The sequence below is a fragment of the Lepus europaeus genome, chromosome 1 (genome assembly GCF_033115175.1).
Source record: "Lepus europaeus isolate LE1 chromosome 1, mLepTim1.pri, whole genome shotgun sequence".
Lineage (NCBI taxonomy): Eukaryota > Metazoa > Chordata > Mammalia > Lagomorpha > Leporidae > Lepus > Lepus europaeus.
Window position 1 is genome coordinate 42,711,348 of NC_084827.1, and position 15,708 is coordinate 42,727,055.

Genomic DNA, 15,708 nt, shown 5'->3' on the forward strand with positions numbered 1-15,708 from the left:
AATCTACCACCCAGCCTGCAGATCCTGGTTCTCAGCAATGTGCGGCAGCCCAGGATGAGAAGGTCAACCACGCCAGAGTAAATTCCTCCAAGTGCACGCTCATGCGTGTGCCATGTGTGAAAGGTCACCTGTAGGAATCTGGGTTCTAAACGCTCTTTAGAGACATCCCAACACTCTTCCTGTCTTTAGTCCTGTACACAAACCTTAACAGGGACCTCTGATTTCCTAGCCTTTCTGAAGGTTCTTTGGGTAGAATCATCTGGCTACTTATTGGCTTTCCTTACCCACAGAAAAGCAAGTTTCAGCTTTTGCTATTCTGTTAAGTTCCTTTTCATTAGCCCATATGCTTTTCTCTTTCCAGATTTTGTCAATGTCATCTGCTATCAATTCCTCTCTAATTTCCCATTTTTATTTATTATGCTTATATATTTTATATGCTTTCATTATAACTTTAGGGAATTTGGGAGGGGCTGGAGTTAAATGTATTGACAGTCTTATAAATAAATGCATGATGTTGGTATATACATGGTAATGTATTCTTGGTTACCCAAATTAAATTGATAATTAAATTGATTTTGTTATCTACCCTTCTTTAAGGTTGGTTCAGAGTTTAAGATACATTTTAAAAACATTTTCATTGTGTGGGAGCCGTGGCATAGCAGGTTAAGCTACTGCCTGCAAGTATAGGCATCACATATGGGCGTAGGTTTGAGTCCTGACTGCTCTACTTCCCTGCTAATGCGCCTGGGAAAGCAGTGGAAGATGGCCCAAGTGCTTGGGTTTCTGCGCCCACGTGGGAGACCTATATGGAGTTCCTGGCTCTTGGCTGCAGTGCGGCCCAGCCCTTGCTATTGTGGCCATTTGGGGAGTGAACCAGTGGATGGAAGATCTCTGCCTCTGCCACTTTCCCTCTCTGTAACTTTGCCTTTATAAATCAACCTTTAAAAAAACACAACACATTCAGGTACACAAAAATTATTAGCCCAGTTACAAAAGTGTATGTTACTAAACTGATCTTCTGTATATAAAGAGAATTGAAAATGAAAAAAAAAAAAGTGTATGTTACATACTGATTTTCCATTATAGTTTCCAACATCCATTATTTTCATTATTCTGATGTAAAAAATCCCTAGATAGATAAGCCATAAATTGCAGAATTCTCATTGTAAATATTTTTCTTAATACCATTTGTCCTGAATGAAGGCATTTTTTTTCATTTCTTAAAAGCAACCAAAACATTTAGGAACTATCATGTTCTAGTACTATAACAGTACCAGAAGAAAAACAAAGAAAACACAAGAGTTAGGGCCACTAGGGAGTACAGAGAAATACTGAAAAATAAGGTTAGAAGCGTAGGTTGAAGCCATATTGTGAAGGCCCAGAATTTCATAACAAGTTTGGACTTTACTATCAAAAAAATTCACATCTAATTTGTTTGATCAAGCCTTAAAATATTTGACTAAATAACTTTTCCTCAAATTGGTATTTTATGGAAACACAGAAAATACAGTTTAGGATGGGTTCAACATGGAGTGCAAAGATTATGGTAGGTGAAGAAAATTACAACTGAAAAATTAGAATAGAGCAATTCAAAAACAAGGAAACCTTTCCTACTATAATTTCTTCTAAAGAGTTAATACCATTTAATGGAAAACGAATGAAGATAAAAGATCTGTTCTCAGTTGAACTCTGCTGGCCTATGCAGCCCAATTTCTTTGGGAGATGGCTACATTATCATTCGCATGATCAAGATTACTGCTAAAATCACTGTGTTCACTATGTCATATTACTCTACTTTACAGAATGAAAAAGAACATCTGGCAACCCAAACAGGAAGATGAGACAACATATTTAGTAGATGTTATACCAACATCAATGATTATTTTAACTAAAACTGTTACTCTCTTATGCTACTTACACTTAAGCAAGATGTGCCACCTTTGCCAAACGTTTCCTGATCTCTACCAAAACTTTTTAAGTTACAAACTTAGATCAAAAGTATTCTAACAGTGAAAGAGAACAACACAAATAAGAAAGCATTAAAACACAGAATGCACAGAAAATTAGAGAACTATGGCAGTGGCAAGCATGGTGCTACATCTTCCTAAACTATACCCATAGTTACCTTAAAAGATGACAATTTGGAATGAATACCATTCATTCCAAGGAATGAATCAATCTCGTCCTTCTGATTTCCTTTATTGCTTTTATTACATCCCCTTCTAAGTTTGTCAGACATGATGTTCTATTTTTGATGGTTCATATGTACTAAATTTATTTAACTGCCTGACGCTTACTTTTGTGTTTGGTGTGGTAAGATCTAAATATTTTTTTCCCCAAAATGATTAATATTATGGTATTCTTCCCTTTATCCCTATTCATTATTCACTGTAATAACCATAATAGGTTCTATCATTTGTAATAGGATCTATCACGTACTTGTCTATTCAAATCCATCAGCTGGAAATAAGAAATTTTTAAACAAAAAATGTAAGAAAATGACTGGTGGTCCATTTTCAACACAGAATTGAAAATTACTGTTAGCTGACTTGCAGATGTAGCTAAACTCACTAGGCAAACAGGATATTAAGGACTAGCTAACTCACAAAAGGAAATTAAAGTACAGAGAAGGAGGAAGGTAACTTGGTAATTTAGGCAATGTCTTGGAAGACTAGACACCCCACAGTACCCAGCCAATGAAGAGCCAGGGGAGGGACCCACACACTAAGATATAAATTGCTTGCTCTAACTGCTTTGGGTGTGCCTCCTCACTCATTTTTGCAAAACTGATAATAAAGTCTCACTTTGACTATACTTCTTGAGTTCAAGTACAACTCTTGAGTGGACAGGTGAGAATATTTGGCACAGAATAACACTCATTCTTTGTGATATGGATTTCTCTCATCACCCAATTTTCTGTAAGTCATTTTTCCTAAAGTCATAGATCATGAATGTTCCACACGGCCTATGTTATCTGAGGGTTTGTAAAGTCCATTTCAAATACCTCTATCTGAAAATACCTCAACTCCATATTTTAAACCTACAAATGCCCTCACCCACCCAGGATATTTGAAGAGCCATAAATTTTAGAATATCATGGATAGGAAGGTTTGAAAATCCAGTTTGTTAGCCCAGATAGCACCTAAATGAAGCAGACTATCATGTATTTCTGTAAGATACAAAATTCCTTCATGGCTATTACAACATTATTGTTTCCTGGTTTTCCTTTATCCCTTGATTACTGTTTTATCTTGTCTGCTTTTCATAAATTTTGATGGCTACCAGGACTTATCTTTGCTATAAAACACCCAAAATCTGATTTTATCTACATCCAAATCTTCTATTGTAAGTTATATACTGAACCTTCACCAAATCTTTACTTCCAGCCTGGACATCAAAACATCTAAAGCAGAACTACATTTTGTCTTCCTCTCAATCCTATTCCTCATCAAAATGGTTTGATTAGAGGCATCAGGAGAAAACATCAAGTGTAGTGCTTGTCACTATCTCTGAAATATGAATTATACTAACAAGAATCTACTAAGGCTGCAACCTTTGTGGCCCCACAGTAAATGTGTTGAATACATAGAAATAGCTAAAAAAAGGTCCACTTTCAAAGTGCTGGCATTAGATGAACGAATTATAAACAGTTGTTATAAGTTTAATAAAATATAAAAGCAGAAAATGATATGAGCAAAACTGACATTTTGAGAACTGTTTATTGTTTATAGCCCTTGGTTGGTATTGTTGAATAACAGTGTTTTTTTTCTTCTTAAAATTTGTTGAATTCTTAACTTAGTGAGTGTTAATTTTATGATTATAAAATACACAACATATGCCATTATAAAAAGAAAAAAAAAGAAAAAAGGAAGGAGAGATGGTTGGGTTGAAAATAAAATGAAACCATAAGTTTGATTAAAAATAAAAGCAACATACTTTGTTTTTCAGTATGGCAACAGTAAACAAATTAATTGGTTAAAGTAAATCTTACTGGACAAAGAATCTAGAGAGGAAGCCCTAAATTTGCTGATTAGATTTAATCAGTGATGATTTCAGTTTGTGAACACTAAAATCATTGTAGTTTTAATGGAAGATTTCATTTTCTACCTTTTTTTTTTTAAAAAAGATTTAATTTTTTTAACAGATTTTTAAAAAAAATCTATACAAAGTGAACACATTTCTTGTATTTCATGCATACAGATGTAAGGAGCATAGTTAAGCATCCCACATGGGTGCCAGTCCAAGTCCTGGCTGCTCCACATCCAATCCAGCTCTCTGGTATGGCCTGGGATAGAAGTGGAGGGTGGCCCAAGTCCTTGGACCCCTGCACTTGCATGGGAGACTCAGAGGAAACTCCTGGCTCTTGGCTTCAGATTGACCCAGCTCCAGCTGTTGTGGCCATTTAGGGAATGAGCCAGCGAATGGAAGACTTTCTCTCTCTCTCTCTCTCTCTCTGTCTCTGTCTCACTCTCTCTCTCTCTCTCTCTGCCTCTGTGTAACTCTGCCTTTCAAATAAATAAATAAATCTTAAAAAAAAAAAAGACTACAGAACTCCTACACGAATGAAGAAGTTAGAGTACAGTTTATAGGTTTCAAGTGGCTGACCTTCCACAGGAGGTCAAAGTGCTAATACTGGTGACACCAAAGTGGAAATCAAACAGGAAAGAATTACTGGGAAGTTTTGATAGTGCACCATTAACACCCTGAGTATTTAAATGCTGAGATCTAACCTCATCTATATATAGGTATCCTGATCTTCCTTTGAAAAACATGTAAACATCTTAAAACATTTACTACACTATTACAGGCTATATCTATATCTACATACATATGCACACACACACAAAATCACAAATTGTTAACAATGCTGAAAAGTAGAACTGTATCTCAGTACGTTTTCAAGTTCATCCAGCTGGTAAACACTGAAGTTAAAATTTGAAATCAGACCTAGAAATGCAAAAAGCATCTTTACTCCAGAGTACACATGACCTCTCTCCATATTCAGGAGATTCCTTTACAGACAGCTGGACTCTTGCATGTCAAAATGTTAAGAAAAATAAATTGCTCCAGAGAAGTTCAGAAATTTGGTCAAACCTTTACTTATTGAGGAAAAGTATAGGTGTTTTCTTTTGTAAAGAAAGGTGATCTCAATAGGATGATCTCTGTATTAGCAACTCAATGCCAAGATCCAATCCTAGCTATCTCACACATCTCTAGTCAACTTCTACCGAACTTTTAAGGGGGAAAGAACTGGTGAGCCCTGTATAAAAGAATCCAACCTTGAGAGAGGGTCTATCAGTTTGGGTAGTTCTATATGCCAGAAGGCAATATAAATATTCTTTTTTTTTTTTTTTATCTGCCGTAGCTATGGACAGGGAAGTCAAATTTATTTCAAAACAGAAGCTTTGTTGGGCTGCATCAAATGCAGGAGAAAAGGGATACCTAGGGGCGTGGTTAAATCACCAGTGTGCATAACAGTGAGGTGTGCCTCAAATAAGCCTTTAAAACTTTAAAAACTGAACTAGAACATACCCATGCAGTAATATGTTTTCAGTGCTACTAATGAAAACTTAAAGCTTGCACTGGGAATTTACAATGTGGCAGAAAGTTCATCGCTCCTGCCTTTGACCCTAACGTACAGACGTCATGACAGGGTCTGTGTTAAAAACCTAAACATTTCCACAGATTTTAAACATCACTGGGAAGCTGAATTCAGAGGAAACAAAATCAGATAAAGTACAATGCCCGTGACAGCCAACATTATGTATCTGGGCTGTATGAGGTGTGGTCTTTTTTTTTTTTTTTTTTTTTTTCAGAAGGCTAGGGTTAAAAAGATAGACAAAAAGATCTTTTAAAAATTACCCCCCGAGTTGATGCGCTGATTTGAACATAAGTACACCAGATACTACAGCAAGGGGCTACACTGCAAAAAGGTCATCTATTTACATGAGTGATTTAAAGACATTATGGTTTTCTTTACAAACAGATGTAGGAACAGGAATTGTCCACTTTTAAAAACTCTACATTTCAACCCTCCACTATTAGAATCCACTGAATTGAGGCATATCAAAGGCTATTTTCTGTTTCTTCCCGTTTGATGCTCCAAATGAATTTCCATCATTTCTCCATCATCTATGGCCCTGGCTCTCCTGAAAAGTCTCTGGGCACAAATCATATGGGCAGGTTTTTGACCTGCAATTAAAATACCCGAGAACGAGCCCCTCCCCATGCCGTGTCCCCCGTCTGTGTGGTTCAGTCGTCACTGTCCGACAGTGTCTCGTACTGTGCTGAGAGCAGCGGGGCGGGCTCTCGCTCCCAGATCCTGTTCTGTTCGTGAGGAGCTGCCTGGTTCACAGCAGAGGGGGCACATGCGATCGGTGTTGGTGGCGTGCTGCTGAGCATCCGCAGTGTCAGGGGGTTATAAGGGAACTGTGTTGAGCCTGTTGAAGATGGCCTGTCTTCCCAGGGGCAATATAAATATTCTAATAATTTATTTAATCCTTAGGATAATACTTAAAGAAACAAAAAACACTCAAGGATTAAGATGACTCACTGAAAACCCCACAGCTAAATGACTCAAAAAGATCTGAAAGTACATTATTCCTGGGGCCGGTGCTGTGGCATAGTGGGTAAGGCTGCCACCTGCAGTGCTGGCATCCCAAATGGGCACTGGTTCAAGTCCCAGCTGCTCCACTTCTGATCCAGCTCCCTGTTAATTTGCCTGGGAAAGCAGTATAAGATGGCCTTGGGCCCCTGCAGCTGCGTGGGAGACCCAGAGAAGCTCCTGGTTCCTGGCTTTGGATCAGCTTAGCACCAGCCATTGCAGCCATTGCAGCCATTTGGAGAGTGAACCAGCAAATGAAAGGTCTTCTCTCTGCCTCTCTCTCTGTAATGCTGCCTTTCAAATAAATAAATAAACCTTACAAAGATAAAAAAGTATATCCTTCTGGCTATGCATTCTTCTTGTACTACCCTTAAATTGATCTACCAGCTACCCTGAAAGGGATGGAGGGGGGTGGGGAGGGCCAGGAATAAATGTGATTAAAACTATTATAAATGAACTTGGAATGATGCCAAGAAATAACTATAGAGAAATACACTGATCTTTGCTAGTAATGTTATTAAATATCTCTACATAACTTTAAAGTGTATGCAACTTTTGGCAAGCATATCATTTGTTCAGTCATCATGTGAAAAATGGAAATCTTTAGAATAACTAAAATTTCAGCTGTAATGAATACTAAAATGAACTATAGTTAATTTATGGTTATGTCACTGTTCTGGTACAGTTAACTACTGATAGATTTTTCCACAATACAACAAAATTTTTAGTGTATCAGTAACAAATGAGTTGCTGTATATATGCCATATCAATTAATAAACAATGAAGGTACCTTAGATATGTTCAAAATTTGTCATTTTAATTAACAGTGAGTAAAATAAAAGTATCGTTACAAAGAAAACAAAGGATATACAATACCTGCGAGTCCTAGGTGGTTTTGGAGGAGGAGAATCTTGTTTTTCAGGATCTATGGAGCTGACTATATTTTCAGTGTTAATTTCATTCTGGCAAGGGAAGAAAATGCTTCACTTAAATTAGAAGAAAAATAATTTTCCTTCCTCATGCTTCAATTAACTTGTCTCTGCCCTTTTACAAACAATGCCAATTTTACCAATTAATAAAATGGCTCTTATGCTTTGGCTCTGTATTTTAGCCAGAAGGACCAAACTTCAATAGGAGACATTTATATAAAAAAATAGTCCAACACCAATCAATAAAAGATCAGTCATGTTCAGTAACATTTTAAAACATTTCAAATGCTATTGTAAAGAAGCAGACTTAGGGGCTGGCGTTGTGGCGTAGTAGGTAAAGCCACCGCCTACAGTGCCGGCATCCCATGTGGGTCTCAGTTCGAGTCCCTGCTGCTCCACTTTTGATCCAGCTCTCTGCTATGGCCTGGGAAAGCAGTAGAAGATGACCCAAGACCTTGGGACCCTGCACCCTCGTGCGAGACCTGGAAGAAGGCTCCTGGCTTCGGATCGTTGCAGCCCCGGCCATTTTGACCAATTGGGGAGTGAACCATTGGATTGAAGACCTCTCTCTCTGCCTCTCCTCCCTCTGTTTAACTCTGACTTTCAAATAAAATAAATAAACCTCATGCCAGCAAAGAGTACTTCATCACCCCATGTCAGCAGGAAGTAGCTGTAAAGACAGATCATCATCCCTCTACCCATCCTAGACTTTTGGGACTAATTTTATCCCACACAACTCCTGCTTTGTAAAAAACAAAAGGGGGGAATGTTAGTAAAATGACACAGTCTTATCTATGGCGTGATCTACAGTCCCAAAACCATCCTAGGCTCTAGCACCATCCTAGGTTCTAGCCCCGTGGCCATTGCTGGAAACCAGGTGGCCACATGGCCCAACCACCGGTGTCAGCTCCACCCCCATCCTAATGGGATTCGCTGCTCCTACTTCCCTGCCCGGCACCCAGCAAAATTTTAAAAGGGCCTGTCCCTGAACACGTGGCTCTCTTTCTTTCTCTCCATCTCCTGATCTCTCTCTGTGTTTCTGTCTCTCTCTTACACTCTCCTCTCTCTTTTCCTTCTTTGCCCCTTCCCTCCCATCTGTCGAGTTCCCCCCAATAAACCCTTTCTCTTAAAAAAAAAAAAAAATGATGGCTTGGATTAATTTCATTCTCAGGAAGTGCCTCATACTTCTTAGGCTATGTTAATTATGGGCAGGAGGAACCCAGCATCCCATATGGATACCAGTACAAGTTCTGGCTTTTCTACTTTGAATCCAGCTCCCTGCTAACACACCTGGGAAAGCAGTAGAAGTTGGCCCAAGTGGGAGACGTGGATAGAGTTCCAAGCTCCTGACTTTGGCCTGGCCCACCCCTGACTACTGATGGAAGATACTTCATGCCCCCACTCTGTGCAACTCTGCCTGTCAATAAGTAAATAACATTTAAAAAATTTCTGGGCTAGAGAACAGAAATGATTTTCATCCTTGCCTACATCTTAATTTTGTAAAAGCCATCTTTGTACTATCAATTATGGAACTCTGAAATTGTACTTGCATTTTGTTTTGTTGTTGTTTCTTTAATCAAGAGGCACTTCTATAATGTCCATCATGGCAGCTTCTTAGTTGTTATTCATTTTAAAATTGATTTTATTTAATTGAAAGGCAGAGTAACAGAGAAAGAGAGAGGGACAGACAGAGAGGAGGAATCTTCCACCCACTAGTTCACTCCCCAAATGGCAGCAATGGCTAAGATGGTCGAGGCTGAGCCAGAGGACCTTAGCTCCATCCAGGTCTCCAGAGAGTGGTAGGGGACCAAGCCCTTGAAGTCATCTTCTGTCGCCTTCCTCAGTACATTAGCAGGGAGCTGGATTGGAAGTGAAGTAGCCAGAATACGAACTGGTGCTCATATAGTTTGCTGGCATCATGAGCAGCAGCTTAACCTGCTGCAGCACAATGTGGACCATTCTTTGTCTTCATACTTATTACTCCAACTATTTCCAACTATAAAAGGCAGATATCTCAGCTTCTCAGCAATTTTTAGTGTGCCCTGTCTCCTCGTATAGAACCTGGTAGGCCGGATAACTACCTAACCAGAACAACAGAATTACATAATAAGACTGGGAATTTTCATGCTTAATTAAATGTCATCTACAGTAACAGAGGCCTCTGCTGCAGAGTTATCTGTTAAAAGCAGGTGACCACAACGATCACTGTTCAACACACTTAGACATCAAGTATAAACTGGTACTTCTCAGCAAATGAGGATTTTTGGTCACCACTTTTAGATGCTCAGACATCACCAGGATTTAGAGACGTTTTTGCATCATAAAGATACTCCTGACATATTACTGACTCACTGACTTATTATTTCCTTTAGTCACATAATCATAGTCCCATAATAACACTAATATTTTATACTAAAATCTATAAATACTTGCATTAAATAGAATAAATAAAAAAAGTGAACCATGAGACATTTCTTTTAGAGTTTTTTTTTTTTTTTTTTAAATCTATTTTACTTGAAAGATAAAGCAATAGAAGAGAGAATCTTCCATCACTGGTTAACTCTCCAGTGGCCAGGCTTGCACCAGGAAAAGTTAGGAGCCCAGAGCTCCATCTAGGTCTTCCACATGAATGACAGAGACCCAGATACTTGAGCTATTATTGCCTGCTGCCTTTCGATGCTGTACTGAAAGAGGAGGTAGAGTTCAAACCCAGGCAGTTTGATACACGATGTTAGTGTCAAATGTTGTCTTTTTTTTTTTTTTTTTAAAGATTTATTTATTTGAAAGTTAAAATTGCAGGGAGAGAGGGAATGAGATCTTCCATCTGCTGGTTCACTCCCTAGATGGCTGTAACTGACCCAGTGCTAGGCCAGGAAAAAGCCAGGGGCCAGGCACTTCATCCAGGCCTTCCATATTAGTGGCAGGAGCCCAAATATTTGTGTCATCTTTTGCTGCTTTTCTTAAGCCATTAGCAGAGAGCTGGATAGGAGTGGAGGAGCCAGGACATAAATCAGCACCTATAATGGGATGCTGGCATTGCAGGCGGAGGCTTTACCCTTTATGCCACCACACTCGCCCCCAAGTAGTGTCTTTTTTCTTTAAAGATTTATTTATTTTTGGGGCTGGCACTGTGGCACAGTGAGTTAAAGTCTCAGCCTGCAGTGCCGGCATCCCATATGAGCACCGGTTCGAGCCCTAACTGCTTTACTTCTGATCCAGCTCTCTGCTATGGCCTGGGAAAGCAACAGAAGATGGCCCAAGTCCTTGGGCCCCTGCAACCACATGGGAAGACCTGGAGGAAGCTCCTGGTTCCTAGCTTCAGACCAGTTCAGCTTTAGTTGTTGCAGTCATTTGTGGAGTGAAGTAGCGGATGGAAAACCTCTCTCTAGCTCTACTTCTCTCTCTAACCTTGTCTTTCAATTAGTAAAATGAATCTAAAAAAAAAAAGATTCATTTATTTGTTTGAAAGGCAAACTTAACAGACAGAGAGAGTGACACAGAGAGAGAGAAAAATCTTCCATGTGCCAGTTCACTCCCCAAACGGCTGCAATGACCAGGGCTAGGCAATGTCAATGGAGCCAGCAGCTTCTTCTAGATCTCTCACGTAGGTGGCAGCTACATTAGCAGAGATCTGGACTCGAAGTGGAGCCACTAGGGTAGAGCTGCTGTCTGTGGGAGCTGGTTTGAGTCCCTGCTGCTCCACTCTGACCCAGCTCCCTGCTAATGTACCTGGGAAAGGAGCAGAAGATGGCCCTGGTGCTTAGACCCTTGCCACCCAACTGACAAGCACTGAGCAAAGTCAGAAATGCAGAGGAAGTATATTCACTGGCAAAATCAAGCAAAGACAGGTCAGGAAGATCTGGCCTATGGCAATACAAGACCCACAAAATCATTTTGTCTGACTCCATGAAGGCAACTGCAGGTGGGACTTGAAATTCAAGAAATCTATAGACACTGATTTTTAAGTTGACAATTTTGTACAGCCCTTGGCAGAAAAAAAGTCTCCCACTCCTGGGTAAAAATATAATAATAAAGTTTTAAAGTGGTATACCTCAGAGAAAGGAGATGTTATAGCTAAAAATGTTAAAAATACAACTAAGAAATATTATAAAGCTGAGAATATTAAATTAGGATGTGGAACAGGTGGGAGCAGAAAGAGATAGTGAGGGCACTGTAGGCAAATGACCATGTGGGACGCAGGAGGAAGGTAGCAGAAGAAGTCATCATCATAGGTGCTAAGTGATGATGCAGCCACTAACAGTCAGGGCCAAGGTGGGAAAATGAACTTCTCAAGATTAAAGCTTCTGAGCATGTTCACCTGATGAAAGGAGTTAACGTGGTAACGCAGAACTGAGACTCAACAGCACAAACAAACTACCTGGTCCCTGGAGTTCACAACATTACAGTGTTCTTCTTGGGTATCCTGGTAATTACCTCAATAATGTTTGCTACACTTTTATATCTTCTGATCCTCCTTTTCTGATTGTTTTCTGAGCCCACATTTTTCCTAACTGCTCTTATCATCAGATGAACAAAACACGAAACGAATTTTAGAAATTAATTAACATAGTAGAGATTAGGTTCTGCCGGCGCCGCGGCTCACTAGGCTAATCCTCTGCCTTGCGGCGCCGGCACACCGGGTTCTAGTCCCGGTCGGGGCACCAATCTTGTCCTGGTTGCCCCTCTTCCAGGCCAGCTCTCTGCTGTGGCCAGGGAGTGCAGTGGAGGATGACCCAAGTGCTTGGGCCCTGCACCCCATGGGAGACCAGGAGAAGCACCTGGCTCCTGCCATCGGAACAGCACGGTGTGCCGGCCGCAGCGCGCCTACCGCGGCGGCCATTGGAGGGTGAACCAATGGCAAAAAGGAAGACCTTTCTCTCTGTCTCCTTCTACTGTCCACTCTGCCTGTCCAAAAAAAAAAAAAAAAAAAAGAGATTAGGTTCTAATATACTATCATTTTAAGCAGAGCTTGCTAAAGTTATTTTGTATATTAATATTTTCTATGCAACAGCTATATGAAAGGCCAGAAAAGAAAAAAAAAATCCTAATCCAATTACCAAATATTTACAAATATATCATCAGCTGTAGAAAAAGCATTTAAAAACGCAGTGCTGGGGCTGGTGCTGTGGCATGCTGGGTAAGGCTACTGCCTGCAGTGCCAGCATCCTATATGGGTGCCAGATAGAGTCCTGGCTGCTCTCCTTCCAATCCAGCTCCCTGCTAATGTGCCTGGGAAAGCAGCAGAAGATGGCTCAAGTCCCTGGGCCCCTGTACGCACGTAGGAGACTTCAGATTGGACCAGCTTTGGCCACTGTGGCCATTTGGAGAGTGAACCAGTGAACTAAAGACCTCTCTCTCTCTGCCTTTCAAATAAATAAATAAATTTAAAAACAAAACCCATGGTACTTTAAAAATAAAGAATATTGCACTTGAGAAAAGAATATTCGTAGTTTGATATCCTTTCTAAAATGTATAACACAAACACAAGGGAAGGACCACAACAGAAACTATTACACCATTACTCAATCATTCTAAAATCGAAAATCCTGGTGTTGACATTAGTAGTATAATGTCTTTTATATACAAGATAAAAGGATTTCTATGTACCTTTTACAGATATTTGCTTACTGTAATGTTTCTAAACCCTAAGTCAACATGATAGAGGATCCCAGAATATTTTTTTCTTTAGATTTCTGACTCTCAGAAGTCATTTAAGTTGTAAATATCTTCAATAAATGTCATTTATAGAGTCTTATGGTACCAAGAAGCATTTCCAACTAAAATTCCCAAAGAATAAGCCTGGAGGAGAGAGCATTTTCTTACAACTTCTAACTCTGAATTAAGTTATCAGAGAAACAGTAAGCAGAGATTTATTATTTCTTACAACACATCTTTCAAAATAAATTTCAAATCATCTTATTCAAGCACAAGTTCTGTTTTTATAACCATACAGTGCTAAAAGTATTTTTGTCAAATTTTTAAGATTTTATATTCTTCCTAAATTGGATTTTTAGTCTGCAAAAATATATTGAAAAAGTCCTCAGAACACAAGATTTGTTAAGAGCAAAAAGTTATCTAGAATTATAATCTACCTATCCTTATATTTTTTAATCCACGCATTCATTGAGACTTATACATAGAGTCACATGCTGCACAACAGACCTCATATACAATGGTGGTCCCATAAGATTATATCACCCAGTAACACTGTAGCCATCTTAGTTTGTATAAGTACTATCTATGATGCTCACATGACAATGTCATCATAGTCTAATAATGAATTTCTCCAGATCTGTTCCAGTCATTTAACAGTGCATGACTTACATGTATTATTTTATGTCACTCAACATATAACTTTTCTCTCTCTTTTTTTAAAAAGATGTATTTATTTGAAAGGCAAAGCGACACAGAGATCTTCCATATGCTGGTTCACTCCCTAAATGCCTGCAACAGCTAAGGCTGGGCTAGGTTGAAGCCAGGAGCAAAGAACTCTGTCTGGGTTTCCCATGTAGATGGCAGGGACCCAGTGATTTGGGCCATCATCTTCTGCTTTCCCAGGTGTAATAACAGAAAACAGAATCAAAAGTGGAGGAACTATTCCTCAAACTGGCATTTCAATATGGGAAGCAGCCATCTCAAATAGTGGTCTAACCCAAATTGCCTGCTCTTAATTAATGTTTCTCTCTCTTTTTTTTTTTGACAGGCAGAGTGGATAGTGAGAGAGAGAGACAGAGAGAAAGGTCTTCCTTTTTGCCGTTGGTTCACCCTCCAATGGCCGCTGCGGCCGGTGCATCTCGCTGATCTGAAGCCAGGAGCCAGGTGCTTCTCTTGGTCTCCCATGCGGGTGCAGGGCCCAAGCACTTGGGCCATCCTCCACTGCACTCCCGGGCCTCAGCAGAGAGCTGGCCTGGAAGAGGGGCAACCAGGATAGAATCCGGTGCCCTAACCGGGACTAGAACCCGGTGTGCTGGCGCCGCAAGGCGGAGGATTAGCCTGTTAAGCCACGGCACCGGCCAATTAATGTTTCTCTTGTATTTCTTTCTTTTCTTTTAAAAAAGACTTATTGCTTCAAAGTCAGAATTGCAGAGAGAAAGACAGAGAGAAAGAGATCTTTTATCCGCTCACTCACTCCCCAGTTGGCCACAAAGGCCAGGAGCCAGGAGTTTCTTCTAGAGGCCCAAGCACTTGGGCCATCTTCCACTGCTTTTCCTGGGACAATAGCAGGGAGCTGGATCAGAAGTGGAGGAGCTAGGATATGAACTGATGCTCATATGGGATGTCAGAGTTGCAGACAGCAGTTTAGCCCACTGTGCTACAATGCCTGCTTCATAGTCAATTATAAACTTCTCATCCATTAGACAGTAATAGTCTATGACAAAATCATAATTCCAATGTATATTTCAGGCTAGTTAGAAAGTATTAATTTATGGACTAAAAAAAAAGTTATCATGGAAATAGATATGAGAAAACAATACAATATTTATCACACATTTTCTGAAGATTATTTAAATATAGTGAAAAGCTTTAGAAATACAACACTAAACACTGAAATAAATAAATTTATTTCTGCATATTTAAAAAATGTACTGGTGAGAAAATTTTTCACTTTTATATATTAAAGAAAATGATGGTCCAAAATAAAATCCTTAACTTTGAAATTTATCTGCATTTATGGAATAAAATGAAAATATTTGTCATTTGAAGTTTAAATTGAAATATATAGTCTACTTTGCTTTTCAAAATATTAAATATCTCAATTTAGATAAAAGAATATAAAATAATTCATAAGAATTCTATTTTATAGCATAAAATATTTAGCTAGATTCAGAACAGGTTGCAACAGGATTTAATTAAACTAAAGGAAAGAAGACTTGGTAACATGACACCTAGATGCACAATGACTCCCTTGTTAATGAAAGGAATGAATGTGCCCGTTATATATAAATCGTTTTGTTGTTTTAAAAATTTACTTATTTATTTGAAAGTCAAGAGTTACAGAGAGAGAGCATGAGACACATTCATAGTCATGGGGTTGGTGCTGTGGTGTAGTGGGCTAATAAGCCTCCGCCTGAGGTGCCAGCATCCCTTATGGGCACTGGTTCGAGTCTTGGCTGCTGCACTTCTGATCCAGCTCTCTGCTATGGCCTGGGAAATCAGTAAAAGATGGCCCAAGTC

The 15,708-nt window shown here is 39.4% G+C and overlaps 1 protein-coding gene across 1 annotated transcript in view; it reads right to left on the bottom strand.

Annotated features, from left to right (window-relative positions):
• Positions 1–15,708, bottom strand: part of PTPN12 (protein tyrosine phosphatase non-receptor type 12) — a 100,211-nt gene that overhangs the window by 17,821 nt on the left and 66,682 nt on the right. The window contains exon 12 of the mRNA XM_062211461.1: positions 7,481–7,566. Within this exon, the coding sequence (XP_062067445.1) occupies positions 7,481–7,566 (86 nt within the window). The remainder of the gene's footprint in view (positions 1–7,480; positions 7,567–15,708) is intronic.